Source organism: Caloenas nicobarica, chromosome 7, assembly GCF_036013445.1.
Source record: "Caloenas nicobarica isolate bCalNic1 chromosome 7, bCalNic1.hap1, whole genome shotgun sequence".
NCBI classification, from domain to species: Eukaryota; Metazoa; Chordata; class Aves; order Columbiformes; family Columbidae; genus Caloenas; species Caloenas nicobarica.
The window spans coordinates 14018699-14033074 of NC_088251.1; the positions used below are offsets into that span (position 1 = coordinate 14018699).

The 14376-nt window shown below is 60.9% G+C and overlaps 3 protein-coding genes across 4 annotated transcripts in view; 1 reads left to right on the forward strand and 2 right to left on the reverse strand.

Moving 5' to 3' along the window:
• The window catches only part of AS3MT (arsenite methyltransferase), a 105714-nt gene extending 100648 nt beyond the window's left edge, over positions 1-5066 (reverse strand). Inside the window, exons 1-10 of one of the 2 annotated variants that reach the window (XM_065638499.1) lie at positions 4859-5066; positions 4221-4348; positions 3963-4113; positions 3754-3890; positions 3385-3454; positions 3080-3161; positions 2864-2995; positions 2605-2747; positions 2068-2202; positions 1029-1191 (exon numbers count right to left, since the gene is read on the reverse strand). In XM_065638499.1, the coding sequence (XP_065494571.1) occupies positions 1093-1191; positions 2068-2202; positions 2605-2747; positions 2864-2995; positions 3080-3161; positions 3385-3454; positions 3754-3890; positions 3963-4113; positions 4221-4348; positions 4859-4903 (1122 nt within the window). In that variant the 5' untranslated portion in view covers positions 4904-5066 and the 3' untranslated portion in view covers positions 1029-1092. Of the gene's footprint in view, positions 1-1028; positions 1192-2067; positions 2203-2604; positions 2748-2863; positions 2996-3079; positions 3162-3384; positions 3455-3753; positions 3891-3962; positions 4114-4220; positions 4349-4858 lie in introns of those variants that run through there. The other variant, XM_065638500.1, reaches the window with a different exon arrangement.
• A 1746-nt stretch (positions 5067-6812) lies between these two features.
• Positions 6813-9306, reverse strand: BORCS7 (BLOC-1 related complex subunit 7). The gene is made up of 5 exons (XM_065638887.1): positions 9146-9306; positions 8547-8609; positions 8037-8080; positions 7592-7612; positions 6813-7114 (listed from the first exon to the last, which is right to left on the reverse strand). Exons 1-5 carry the CDS (start codon positions 9284-9286, stop codon positions 7063-7065), a joined length of 321 nt encoding a protein of 106 aa, XP_065494959.1. The 5' UTR covers positions 9287-9306; the 3' UTR covers positions 6813-7062.
• A 1595-nt stretch (positions 9307-10901) lies between these two features.
• Positions 10902-14366, forward strand: LOC135990797 (steroid 17-alpha-hydroxylase/17,20 lyase). The gene is made up of 8 exons (XM_065638853.1): positions 10902-11219; positions 11721-11859; positions 12388-12617; positions 12846-12932; positions 13041-13250; positions 13515-13684; positions 13767-13870; positions 14098-14366. Exons 1-8 carry the CDS (start codon positions 10902-10904, stop codon positions 14364-14366), a joined length of 1527 nt encoding a protein of 508 aa, XP_065494925.1.
• The last annotated feature ends 10 nt before the right edge of the window (positions 14367-14376 follow it).

The window sequence follows — 14376 nt, forward strand, 5'->3', positions numbered from 1 at the left end:
CCACCGCAGCCTCGAAGCCCTCGCTCCTCACTTCTCGCCCGCTGTGGGATGCAGCCAGCCAGGCTTCTGCTTTTCCAAAATCGCTGTGTTTCCCTGCAACAGTCTGCAGGTGCGACGCTTGCAGGGGACTCGGGGCTTTACCGCTAGATGGAGTCCGGGTGAAAACAGAAACCTCAGCAGCGTTGCACAGGGAAAGGGAGAGAAACTCCGGTGTCCTGGAACGCGCTGTGGGGCTGCGAGACAGGGCACGGGGAGCTGCATGTGGGGCATTCCCTGTCCTGAATGCAAATAACAGCGACATCCCTCTGCACTCCATGTGCCATCTTGAGCTCTTCATGGAAAAGCTGTCCTGGCCAAGCCCCCAGGAGGTGACCAGTCATTCTTGGTCACAGCCCTGGAGAGATGCTCGTTTGCAGCCGCCTTGTTGAGCTGCTCAGCCCACCACTGGGAGCTTGCATGGACTTTGCCTGGCAGATGCTCATGGCTCCCTGCATGTGGAGGGTTAGCACGGGGAGATCAAAAGAAGGAAAAAAGCAACCAGGCTGCTTCTTGCTGTGCTTTCTGCTTCTCAGAAGCATTTGCACCTCGGCTGCAGGATCCCAAAGACCTCAGATTGGAGCTGGGCTCTCACAGAGGGGTGCAGGCTGCAGGGTCAAGCCCTGTGTTATGCCAGGGCCTCCTTTAGCACCCTGCTCTGCCAAGATGCATTCTGCAAACATCTCGGCTCTGCTCCATGGGCTCAACACCAGCACAGAGCTGCTGCCAAACCCATGCCAGACCTGCTGTCCCATGCAAGGGGACCCATGACCCCTTTCCCATAGAAAACATCTCCATCTGCATGTCCAAGCCATGTGGCTGCTGCCAGCCCCATAGCGAGGGGACCCACAGGACAGCTGCCCATCCTCACCACAATGGGGCACAACCTGCCCCACCATCACCAGCACAAAAGCACAGCACCCCACAGGCCCTGGCTGCAAGCACACAGCCTTCCAGCTCAGCCATTTATTTGCTCTCCAGTGGATGCCACACACTGCTGGGGCTGCATCCTCCTGCCCTGCTGGCACAAGCCGGTGTGGGGGCATCACCCGCCACTCAGCAACACTCCAGGGGACCACAGGTGCCACCAGGACAGCAGGCAGGACCTGGGGCTGCCAGCTGCTCCAGCAGCTGGAAGGGATCGCAAATCTTCTCCTGGAGGGCAGAGAACAACATGAGGTAGGATCAGGCTGGAGGGAAGCATGAGACACCTCAGGAAAGCTGCCAGCAGGGCAGCCCAAGTAGATCCCCTATAGCTAATGTGAGGGCAGCCCCTCACGTCACTCCAGTTCTTTTCCCTGCTGCAAGGAGGACACCGAAAGCTTGTCTAGTACTTTGGCTCTGCTTTTATCTGAGAAATGCCTCCTGCTTGGACAGGGACCCAAGAACATCTCCCCCTCCCCAAGTACAAGGTTGTGTTTCAGGGACACGCAGCTGCACGGTGTTATCTCCCTCATGTACCAATGGTGCCCACTTCCCAACCTCTCCTGGCCCATCTGCAGGCTGGAAGGACCACCAAGGAGGAGAAGAGAGGCTTCCAGCAGATAGCAGTGCTTTGAGCTGTGGGGTCAGGGCTGGCAGCCAGGGCCAAGCTCATATCAGCAGTCAGGAGGTGCTGGGAGAGCAACGGGGAGGAAGGAGCTGCAGGGACAGGCCATCACGCCCCTGCAGCAGGCTCCCCCCAGTCATCTCCTGGAGGAACAATGTCTCCCCTTGGGAGACTTCAAGTAGGTCCAGCTGTCAGCCTCAACACCCCCCATGGACATGTTGGGGGTCGCAAGGGGCTCTCACAGCTGGTGGTTAGAGCAGACCCCCCACTTTGGAGGGCTCCAGCCTGCGCTGGGGTGCAGTTGCCCTAACTCGGGCACCAGACACCACCCTCAGTGCCCTCTGGGCTCCTGCCTGTCCCAGAAGGACTCGGATCTCTTGGTTTCATGTTACAGTTATTCAGATACCCCAGGGCACCTTTGATGGCACGGGACACCCACGTCTCCATCCCTGAACCCGGCAATGGAGCTGCCTGCTACCAACCTTCATGCCCTTGCGACAGCAGCCCTGCGGTGCAGCAGTATTGGTCCCGCCGGCTCGGATCAGGAACTCCTCTGCAAACCTGGAGCTCCGCAAGACCGCAGCCATCTCAGCATCCACGTCCACGACCTCTCCTTCCTGGGGACAAGGGGACCGTCACAGGCCTGGGGTCCAGGATACATGGCCCAGTGGACCCCAGCCACCTAGTCAGACAATGAGAAAGGGTGAAAGCAGGGGCACAGCCTGGCCCTAAACCTTGAGACAGACCTACAATGATGAAGCAGCTGGCTCCAGACTCCCATGAGAAGCCACCTGCTCCTACCTTCACCCCAATGTGGTGCACTGGTCTGGCTCCCTTCCCCAACCCTGTTTGCACCTCTCCTGGTTTACATAGCCCCTCTGTTCCCACCCACCATCCCCTCTAGCAAAGTTTACCTCCAAAATCAGTGAGGATGCTGCTTCATCAGCTTTACCCCATCCCCATCCCTACAGACCAGGACTGCTTGGCATCCTGGGGAGCCCCAGCGTGCCTCCCCGCACCTTGAAGGTGAAGTTGGCATCGAACACCAGCTCTCGCTCGTGCCCCACGATCCCGCCATTGTAGATGACCTGTCCTGGCCCAGCCCGGCTGCTCTCTGGCACCTTGAACAGGCGGAAAGTCGCAGAGACGAAGCGGCAGTTGTCTGCAAGGGAGAGGGTGATAAGTTGGACACTGAGCACCCAGATTGGGAGACAGCAGACCTGGAATCCCAGCTCCCTGTGGCCATCTGAAGCCAACGATCCCTGGTTGGACCCTCACCAATGATGCTCTCCAGCTCCTTGTTGCTGATGGTGATGGGGCTGGCAGTGACCAGGCATGGGGGGCTGAACCCCACTTCCTCAGCAATGCTATACAGGTCTCTCCAGTACAGAGCTCCTGCCAGGCACTCCCCTGGCACAAGACAAGGACATGGGTGATGGAGGCAAAGGTCCAGCTCCCCATCCCATGCGACCCCCACCGCAGAGCCCTACGCACCCCACAGCACGCTGTGCTTCCGGACAGCCTCGCTCAGGTGCTGACTGGCATAGACATCACTGAAGTACATCTCTCCCCCAGGCTGGAAGGCAGCAAGGAGTGAAGGGAGACCCCAAGAAGCAACTGGACAAAAGGGGCAGAGAGAACAAGGCATCCCCCAATGCTACCCCCCTGCTGCAGGACTCTCCAGGGAGGTGCCCTCCCTTGGCCCCATCCCACATCCCAACTGGCCAGGTCCCATTTGCTGCATCCCAGTGGCAGCCCAGCAGCAAGGCTCTCCACACAGGCACTGGCCTTGGCATTACCTTCAGCACACGGTAGGCCTCCCGAAGCACAGCCCTCTTGTCAGGGGCAAGGTTGATCACGCAGTTGGAGCTGGAGAGGAGGAGACCGAGGCTCATTTTCACCCTTTCACACATTCAGCACTACTGGCTGCTGCACATCCACTGGCTGCTGCACATTCGATTGTTTCATGCAGGATTTGGAGATGCCAATTTGACCATGAGGGCAGTTTCTATATTGCCAGCCTCAATCCCAGACTCTGCCTTAGGATTTTTCCCTTTCCTAATATGGTCCTGAAGTGGGCGACCCAGTGGGACGCAGACCTCAGACCCCAGCCTGTGGCCTCAGGCAGCAGCAGGACCAGGGGTGGCAGTGCCCTGTGCGGTACCTACATGACAATATCATAGCTCTCATCAGCCAGCCCAACATCACCCAGCTTCTCCATGTAGCCCTGGAGGAACTCCACGTTTGGCTTTTGGTAGCCAAACTTGTCCATGTGGTAGGTGATGTGCTTCTTTGCCACCTCGACCTGGGAGGAGGAAGGGAACAATGGTGGGAGGATGCTTTGGGGATGAGGGGAAGTCCTGGCCCCATGACATACCTGGCCCTCGGTCATGTCTATCCCAGTGACATGGCCCTGCTCCCCAACCAGCTGGCTCAGCAGGTAGCAGTCTCTGCCGCTGCCGCTGCCCAGGTCCAGGATCCGGCACGACGCCAGGCACTCGGGGATCACCAGCCCGCAGCCATAGTACCTGGGGGAATGCCAAGCTGAGCTGGGCAGAGGTGCCCCCGTGGTGTGGCAGTCCAGGGGGCTGCAGCCCATGGGGAGGCAGCAGCAGAGGGGGACTGCAGGGTTTACCTGGCCACCACCTCCTCGTGGACACGCTCCAAAGCATCTCTCACCACCTTGAGAAGAGGCCTGGATGAGGTGACGCACGCATTGGTTTTGAGGTCCTCCAACTTCTGCAGCTCTTTGCCATAGTAATCCTGAGATGGAAGGACAGAACTCACCAAACTACAGCAAGCTGTGCCCTTGGAGCTCCCGATGCGTCAAAATGTGGGGGCCATGCCTGCGCCCAGCTTGTACACATGCCCAGTGTCCTCCAGCACTGGCACTCTTGTTTGTACTCAGCTAAATGTTACGCTAACGTCAAGCAGCCCTTTGGCCCATCTTCCCCAGCTCCCCTTGCTTGTATGCACAGACATGTTTGATCACTAGGGGATTGATCTAATTCCCATTTGCAGTAACTTCGCAGGCTGCAGCCACCATTTCCCCAGCTGAGAGGGGCGCGGGGAATGAGGGCAGGGAAATGTGGGGTTCCTCAGCAGCCCCATCCCCGCGGGAAATGGGAGCAAAGCAGCCAGCTGCATCTGACGTTTTTATCTGGGCCCCGAAATGAGTTTGGTCCCAAAACGGGCTTGGTCCTGTGGCGGCAGCAGGCACCCGGCACAGCCTGGGCTCGGTCCCCCACCCCGGCCCCCATCCGCGCCCCTCACCTGCACCTGCCGGTGGATCTGCTGCTCTCCGCAGGGGGCGGCCATTGCAACGGGAACGTGGGGCTGGAGCCTGACACCACAGCGATGGGCACCGCGCCAGGCCCTCCCGAAAGCCCTGAACCCACTTCACTTTCCCCAAACACAGGAGCACTTTTTGTGTCCCACCCCCACGCGGCTGTACCCAGGGAGATCCCCCCAAACTTGCAGCCTAGTGGGATGCTCTTGAGGCTCCTGACAACATCCCCCCAGTCCCAACTGCCCTGGAGAGATGAACCCTCAGAAACCTCCCCGTAGGACAATGACCCCTCCCCCGCGACCGCTTTGCAGAGACCCCTCGGCCCCAGGGATCCCCCCAGGGTTTCCCCCCAGCACTTCGCCGCCGCAGTGACCCCGGCTGTCTCACTGCCCGCAGTTGCCCCGCCTCGGCCGGACTCTGCCCGGCCCGGGCCACGCTCCGCCCCGGCCCCGCCCCGGGCTCGCCTTCCGCCCCGGCACCGGCTCCCGCCCGCCCGGAGCCCGGGCACACGGCCCCGCTCCGCCCCGCAGGGCCCCGGGCACGGCCGGGAGTCCCGGCCGCGCTCCCGCGGGGGTCACGCTGCTGTCACCCACAGCCCCTGCCTGCGCCGAAGGCTTCTGCCCGCACCCACGGGCTCTGCCCACAGACACTCCCCAAACCCACCCTGCAGCCTCCTCCCGGCAGCGCTGCATCCCCATGGCACTGCCCTGTCCCTGCTCGCCTCAAACGCGCGGAGACCCGAGTTTAATGCCGCAGGGCTGCTTCAGCCCCTGCAGAGGACAGCACCTTGGAGGGGACAAGCCCCCTGCAGCAAGGCCACTGCATCTGCAAAGAAGCCCCCACGGTGGGGGATCCTAGAGAACACCGACTGTCCAAACAGGGTTGCACCTGCACAGGGACCACCCCGACAGCATCCACCACAGTCTCCACTGCAGTTTAGTGGTTTTCAGCACAGCTTTTATTCTCAGTGTCACGGCTTATCCAGAAGCTCAGGGAAAACCCTCATTCCCAAAGTCCATCTGCAAAGCTGGGGATCAGGACCCCTGCACAGCCCCTGGGCTAACAGTGGCACCTTCATGGGGACGCAGGAGTTGTGGTGGCACCAGGTGACGCCCAATCAGGCAGAGGCACCGGAGGGGATGGTGAAATCCAGCCCAGGAGCCAAACCCCAGCAGTGCTCCAACAAGAACATGGCAGGCTGATGCCTGCTTTCAGCCTGCCGCCTTGTATCAGCTGATGAAAAGCACACTTGGGCAAACGAGTGCTCCCCGTGCACTCCAAGTGCCACAGATAAGCGACTTACCAAAACCAGACACAGTATTTATAGCCTGGGCCTGATGTTGCTCCCCAGGATGTGAACAGGAGCCCAGTCACCAGCCTGCTAAGGCAGAACAGTGCAGAACTGAGCACACCAGCTCCTGGTGGTCTCCTGCCTGCTTCTCAGCCGGGCTTTTGGATACCCTCCCAACCAGATACACACACCACAGCCAAGGCTGCTACATCAAAAGCGGGAGCAGCAGCCCAGGACGAGGAATGCAGTTGAAGGCCAAAGGCAGTGCAGATGGGTTGGCAAGGGTATGACGTTCCAAACTCTGGCAGAGTGGAAAATAAGATAACCTCCAAGCAGGATGCTGGCCAAACCATGTCCAGCTGGACCAGTGGCAGAGGTGTATGCCCAGATTCCCACTTTCAGAAATTCTGGCCTGGGACCGGCACCTCAATCTACACTGAAGCATCTCTCTCGCCCAGCCAGGCACTTACGGCTCCCACTGATTAACATGCCCTAAATAAATTGCACTCTGTGTCTAAATACAGACCAGTGTCAAACTGCAGGCACCTGTATTTAAAACCCACAGCTCTATTTGATGCATTTCTTGTCAGAGGTGCTGGTGCAGGCTGAGCACCTCACACTAAACAGGAAGCAAACGGACACAGGAATTGTTGTGGGGAGTGAAGGTTCAGGTTGGTTTGTTTCAGTTAGGCGTTGGTGAGCAGAAGAGCGTTCTGGAACAGAGATGTGGATGGGGACACGCGAGAGGGGCCCATGTGCTCAGGAACATGAACTCTACACATATCCCAGCTGACACCCAGCACCATCCGGACATAGGTCTAAACCCCAGGCTCAGGTGAAAGGATGCTTGGCCGCCCTCAGGACCACTCAAGATGTCCTCATGCCTTCGGCTGCACTTCATTTCAGCAAGTGCCTCAGTTGGTCCTGCAGGTTTGAGGACTGCTCGACGCTGGGGACCAAGCAAGAAGATGTTTACAGTGAGATCTGCTCCCCAGACTGCACTGTGCCGCCTGTACCCACCCAAGGGACCAGAACAGCTCTAGCACTGACACTAAAGCAAAGAGAAACCCCGGGCTTCCCCAATCCACCTCTGTGTCCCCACAAGGCAAACCTCACTTTGCGCACCCATAAACAGACAGCTCTGCTCTACGCTGCCCTCATCTCCTATCATAAATGACCTCACAGGCTCTATCAATCACATTAATGAAACAAACAGAAGTTTTGGTATAAATCACCCCTTCACACAAATTCCCATCTCTTCACTGCACTGAAACACTATCCCGCTGGGCCAACATCTGCCTCAAAGGCAGCTGCAAAAGCCTTTTCACTCTGTTTTCCCTCACCCTACTCTACCACTCCTCCCTTTCCATCAACCCCTACATATATCTCCCAGGTCCTCCTGGCATGCCCTCAGCTGGGTACTCACTTCTTCTGAATTGCTTCCTGCCTAGATGAGAAAATGAGACGAAAAGAGCATTAGAAAAACAAAATATTAGCCACAGGGTTCATGTTACATTGAAGCTCAAGGGCTCAGAAGGCCAAAACCCCTGCGTGTTTCTGGTTAGGTCCTGAGAGGACAGCAGTGGCACTGGCTTCTCCCTCTTAGCCCTGGATACATCACACTCTCATGGGAGATGCAGGGCATGGCAAACAGGAGGCAAAAACCTCAGCTCCCACCCTAGAACAGCCTATGCTGTACCAGCAGAGCTAGAAAGGGCTGGAAGATCCCAGCTCCAGGGTCTGCTCAGCTTTGAGGAGCCAGGCAAGAGGGATTGGCCTGAGCAGGCTCTATGTAAAGTCTTTAAGTAGAACAGAAAGGGATCAAGGGACCCACTCAGCTCCTCAGACAGAACGTGGTATCCCTTACTTACTGGTACTGTAGATGAGTAGTTATTATGGCCATTTTCCTTAAACTCTGTAGAAAACAAGACAAAGAATGAATGTCTGACGGGAGCAGTTCAGCAGAGTCACAGGGCAAGCTGTCCCAATGCCCCAGGGAGTTCCTAAAGCATGGCCATCACTGTATCACTGCACCGCCTCTGAAACACCCCCAGCAGTACCTGTCAGTGATGGCAAGCTCCCCTCTTCTTTCCCAGTGACAGGCACAGACACTAAGCACTTTGTTTCAACCTATGGTCCCTTGAACTTTCTGGTAGAGGTGGCACAGCTTAAGGGCTGGGTTGTGCTGCAGGTCACTTGAAGACCAGCAGCACATGTAGATTTGAAGAAGTACTCGATCACTCTGGCCACCAGCCCCACTTCCTGAACTTGTGTATTTCACTTCAGGGCTCCAGTAACATGTCTGTATCCCCCTTCTTATAACCCTCCTCTCCTCCCACCCACCAGAAACACTATTGCTCTAGGAGAAAAACACAGCTTACATCTTCCGAGTGCAGGATGGCATCTTCTTGCATCACCATGTTTCTAGCAGCTTGACCCAGGAGCTAAAAGACAAATGCACAGACCAGACCGAGAGGCAGCAGCCCTGTGTTCCCCAAGACACTCAAGACGGCTGCTCAGCTGACAGTCCAGGGGCCCAGCTGACACGGTGCGAGGCTTGAGGGGAGCATCGCGGGGCTGTGCCCACGCCTCAGGGCACACGGGCTCAGGGACCGACCGAGGTATCGCTCCAGTCCGTCACTTCGGAGAGATGTAATGCGGTAGATGCAGCCTCCCGCCTCCCTGGCGCTGCCAGGGCGCACCAGGAGCCCGGCACTGCTGCCACTCCAGCCCCAAGGGCCCTACGGCCGTGCCCGCAGCCCGGGCCCCGCTGTCCCCGGGATGCCGCAGCCCAGGGATGTCCCCTGGCACTGCAGTTCCCAGCGCCCCGGCCCCGCAGCCGGCGGGTCTCGGTCGGGCCGCAGCTCCCCGCCTGCTCGCCGCCCCGCCGGACGCTGCTCCAGCGGCAGTCGGGCCGGGCCAGGCCCCGGCCTCATCCCGTAGGCCTCGCGGCCTGTGGCCGGCGGCGCCCGCCGCTCACCTCGGCGCTGCGGGAGCCCTTCAGCACCTGCTTGGTGAGGGCGATCACGTCGGTGCCGCAGCTCGTCACCTTCTCGGTCAGGAGCCCCTTCACCGAGTGCCCGAAGCGCGCCTGGGCGTCTGCCGCGCTGCCCGCCGCCATCTTGCCCGGCCCCGCCCCCCGGCGCCGCTACGGCGAGCGCCGAGGGCCAGACGAGTGGGGAAGGCGCAGGGCCCGCGGGCGGGGGTGTCTCCGCGGAGGAGCGGCCCCGCACAGCCACCCCGGGACACCGCAGACTTGGACATCACCCCGGGCACGGGCACCCTGAGGCTGCCCAGCGCTACCCAGTGCTGCTCGGGGCTGACCAGTGCTGACCAGTGCTGAGCCGCGCTTCCCAGTGCTGGCCAGCGCTACCCAGTGCTGACCAGGGCTAGCCAACCAGTGCTGACCAGCGCTACCCAGTGCTGACCAGGGCTAGCTAACCAGTGCTGACCAGGGCTAACCAGTGCTGATCAGGGCTAACCAGTGCTGACCAGGGCTAGCTAACCAGTGCTGACCAGGGCTAACCAGTGCTGATCAGGGCTAACCAGTGCTGACCAGGGCTAACCAGTGCTGACCAGGGCTAGCTAACCAGTGCTGACCAGCGCTACCCAGTGCTGACCAGGGCTACCCAGTGCTGACCAGGGCTAGCTAACCAGTGCTGACCAGGGCTAACCAGTGCTGACCAGGGCTAACTAACCAGTGCTGACCATGGCTAGCTAACCAGTGCTGACCAGCGCTACCCAGTGCTGACCAGGGCTACCCAGTGCTGACCAGGGCTAGCTAACCAGTGCTGACCAGGGCTAACCAGTGCTGACCAGGGCTAACTAACCAGTGCTGACCATGGCTAGCTAACCACTGCTGACCAGCGCTACCCAGTGCTGACCAGGGCTACCCAGTGCTGACCAAGGCTACCCAGTGCTAACCAGGGCTACCCAGTGCTGACCAAGGCTACCCAGTGCTAACCAGGGCTAGCTAACCAGTGCTGACCAGCGCTACCCAGTGCTGACCAGGGCTACCCGGTGCTGACCAGGGCTACCCAGTGCTGACCAGGGCTAGCTAACCAGTGCTGACCAGCGCTACCCAGTGCTGACCAGGGCTACCCAGTGCTGACCAGCGCTACCCAGTGCTGACCAGGGCTAGCTAACCAGTGCTGACCAGGGCTACCCAGTGCTGACCAGGGCTACCCAGTGCTGACCAGGGCTAGCTAACCAGTGCTGACCAGGGCTACCCAGTGCTGACCAGGGCTACCCAGTGCTGACCAGGGCTAGCTAACCTGGGCTTCTCAGCAGCTCCCCAGCGCTGCCCGGTGCTTGCGCAGCGCTGCCCATCACCTCCCGGGCACGTCAAGGCGCTCCCAGGCTGGGGACGGACCCCGGTACCCCCCCAGCTGCACTCATGGCACCCAGGGGAGACCCTGAGGGACACTCGGTCACCCCCACAGCCCTCACCTGCTGCGGGACCCCGGGGACAAAGCCCCGCGGACAAACCCGGCCCTGGGCGTCCCCTGGCCCGCAGCCCGCTGAACACAGACCCCCCCCGGCCACCCGGCACGGCCGTGGCCCCGCTGCCCTCGCCCCACGCCGGGTGCCCAGCTGCGGAGCTGGCTGCGGTCCCAGCGCCCGGTTCCCCGCTCCTCGTCCCCCGATAAGGAGCCGAGCCCTCCTCGCGGTCAAGGCGGCGGCCCCGCAGCCGGTATAAAGCCCCCGGCTGCCGCAGCCCCGCCGCCAGCCCCGCCATGCTGCTGCTGGCCGCCCTGCTGCTGGCCCTGGCCGGGCTCGGTGCCTGGGGGCTGGCCCGCCAGCGAGCCGCTCTGGGGACGGCCACAGGTTTGGGGCGCCCGCGGAGCCTGCCGGCCCTGCCGCTGGTGGGGAGCTTGCTGCAGCTGGCCGGGCACCCCCAGCTCCACCTGCGGCTCTGGCGCCTACAGGGGCGCTACGGCAGCCTCTACGCCCTCTGGATGGGCTCCCACTACGTGGTGGTGGTGAACAGCTACCGGCACGCCAGGGAGGTGCTGCTGAAGAAGGGAAAGGCTTTCGCTGGACGGCCCCGCACCGTGAGTCGGCAGCAGGTTTTGGAGGGTCCCCTCCCACTGCGGCGTGGGGTGAGGCAGGGGGTGCTTCCAAGAAAGGCACCAGCACCCAGCAGGGTCTGTGTCCTCTCCCCATCCTGCCTGCAGCGAAATGATGGGGGGCAGCCCCTCTCTGCTCTGCTCTCTGGGCAAAATCCGGCGCATCCTCCATCCCGAGGGTGCCCGTTCCTCACCGGGGCTGGCTGCATCTTGGGGCATGGGGACATGGGTTCAGGTACCACCAGGCTCCCTGCACCCATTAAGTGTCCTGGGCATCCAGCCCCTAACCCTGGTATCTGTCCCCAAACCCTCTCCATCGGTCCTTGGCGGAGGGAAAGGAAAGCTCATGGCCCACACTTTGCCTGCCAGCGCCAGTCACCAGCTGCCACCAGATCATCCCTGGGATGAGACATCGTCCCTCACTGGCACATGGCCCCTGTGAGGCTGCCCTGCAGTGGGGTGACCCCAGGGCTGCCTGTCCCACAGGTGACCACAGATCTGCTGTCCCGGGGAGGCAAGGACATCGCCTTCGCCAGCTACGGCCCTCTCTGGAAGTTCCAGCGCAAGCTGGTGCATGCTGCCCTCTCCATGTTTGGGGAGGGCTCACTCACCCTGGAGAGGATCAGTAAGTGCCCCCCGCCAACCCTCAAGCTCTCTCCTAGCTCTGTCTCCCTCCCATGCTTGATCCAGCTTCTTTCTTCGTGCCCTGGGAACCACAGGGTGATTCAGTGGCTCAGCCCAATCCCCTCAGCATCCCCCAGTTTGCCTCGTGGGGGCTCAGTCCCGTTATCTCCACCGCCAGTACTTTACTAACACCTCTCCCCGTGCATTTTCTGCCCTGAGCTTTGGCTCCCCTCACCCGCGGCTGGGGAAACTGAGGCACAGAGACAGCTCCCGGCCCTTCAGACTCCCTGCTCCAGCCAGGAGGAGTGTCCAGCCCCACAGAGAGACTTCCCTTCATGTCTCCGTCCTCTCTGCTCCTGCCCAGCACCCAGCATCGTCCCTTCTGACCATCCCAGCCCCTCGGGCCTCAGCCCCAGTTGGGGAGTGTTCTCTGCAGGCTGCACATCCTGAATGGATGGGGATCCCTCATTGCTTCCCCCTCCACTCCCTCGGCTTCACCATCACCCCCCACTTGCTTCTCCCACCCCAGTCTGCCGGGAGGCTGCGTCCCTGTGCGAGACGCTCAGCGCTGCACAGGATACGGCCCTGGACGTGGCTCCCGAGCTCACACGGGCTGTCACCAACGTGGTCTGCTCCCTCTGCTTCAACTCCTCATACCGGCGCGGGGACCCCGAGTTCGAGGCCATGCTGGAGTACAGCCAGGGCATTGTGGACACCGTGGCCAAGGAGAGCTTGGTGGACATCTTCCCCTGGCTCCAGGTGAGCAGAGACATGGGCACTGCCTGTTCCTGTCACCTCGGAAAAGAGGAAGGAGCTGGGATGTGTCCTGCAGGAGGGACATACCCGAGCCTCCTAGGGTTAGGAGGGTCCCTGGCCCAGTGTCCTGCAAGAGCCAATACCCTGGTGGGCACGGAGCAACTGCCTGAGGGCCTGCGGATGCTGGGCTGAGCTGGAGCCCTTTGCTGTAATGGGGCTTTTCTCCCCCAGATCTTCCCCAACAAGGACCTGGCCCTGCTGAAGAGATGCCTCAAGGTCCGGGACCAGCTGCTCCAGCAGAAGTTCATTGAACACAAGGTGCCAACAGGGCCAGGACAGGGAGATGCTCAGGAGCATCTGGGTGCTGGAATTAGTGGGGGGGGGACTGTGCCCAGGACAGCCTGGCTCATGCATGTCACCTGGCAGGAAGCCTTCTGTGGGGACGCTGTGAGGGACCTCATGGATGCCCTCCTGCAAGTGAGGCTCAGTGCTGAGAACAGCAGCCCCCCAACACCAGGGCTGGAGCTGACGGACGATCACCTACTCATGACAGTGGGAGACATCTTTGGGGCTGGCGTGGAGACCACCACGACTGTGCTCAAATGGGCTGTGCTCTACCTGCTCCACTACCCTGAGGTAGGGTCTGGACCCCATGGTGGGGGCCCCTGAGCTCCCTCCGACACCAGGAACATCTTGTGGGGCTTTGGGGAAGGCAGGTGCCAAAAAAGATGTCAGGCTTTGGGAATATGCATGATCAGGCTGTGGGCATTTTACTTCTGCCCTGCACAACCTGCCAGGAGATGCTGGTGATGCTGGGTGTACTCCACTGCTATGGGGAGCCCCCATGCACAGGACACCCCTCTCCCTGGGCTCCCACCCCAGCCCTTGCTCCTCTTCCAGGTCCAGAGCAAGATCCAGGAGGAGATGGACCAGAAAATCGGCCTGGAGCGTCACCCCCACCTCAGCGACCGCCCGCTGCTGCCCTACCTGGAAGCCACCATCAGTGAAGTGCTGCGCATCCGTCCCGTGTCCCCCCTGCTCATCCCACATGTGTCCCTTGCTGACACCAGGTGAGACCCCCCGGGGCGCAGCCAGGATGCAGGCAGAGATCATGGGATGGAGCAACTGTCTCACTCTGTGTTTGCCTTGCAGCATCGGGGAATACTCCATCCCCAAGGGTGCCAGGGTCGTCATCAACCTCTGGTCTGTGCACCACGATGAGAAGGAGTGGGACAAGCCTGAGGAGTTCAACCCTGGTGGGCTGGGTGCTCCCCATCCTCCCTGGGGGGCAGGGGGTGGTGGGGTGGGCGCAGCAGGAGAAGCTGAGCCTGGAGGAGGTTGGTGGTGGGAGGTCGGATCCTGCTCCTCCCTGGCTGCGGTATTGACCCTCTTGCAGCTCACGGGAGGAACACATGTGATGAACTCAGGCAGGTTTCAGGCAGCAGGGACTGATCCCTGCCAACGGTGCCCCTTCCCCTTGCAGGTCGCTTCCTGGATGAGCGGGGCCAGCACATCCACTCACCCTCACCCAGTTACCTGCCCTTTGGGGCCGGGATCCGCGTCTGCCTGGGCGAAGTCCTGGCCAAGATGGAGCTCTTCCTCTTCCTGGCCTGGGTGCTGCAGAGGTTCACGCTCGAGTGCCCCCAGGACCAGCCCCTCCCCTCGCTGGAGGGCAAGTTTGGCGTCGTGCTGCAGGTGCAGAAGTTTCGGGTGAAGGCCAGGCTGCGGGACGCCTGGCAAGCGGCCTCATGATGGGGACGAG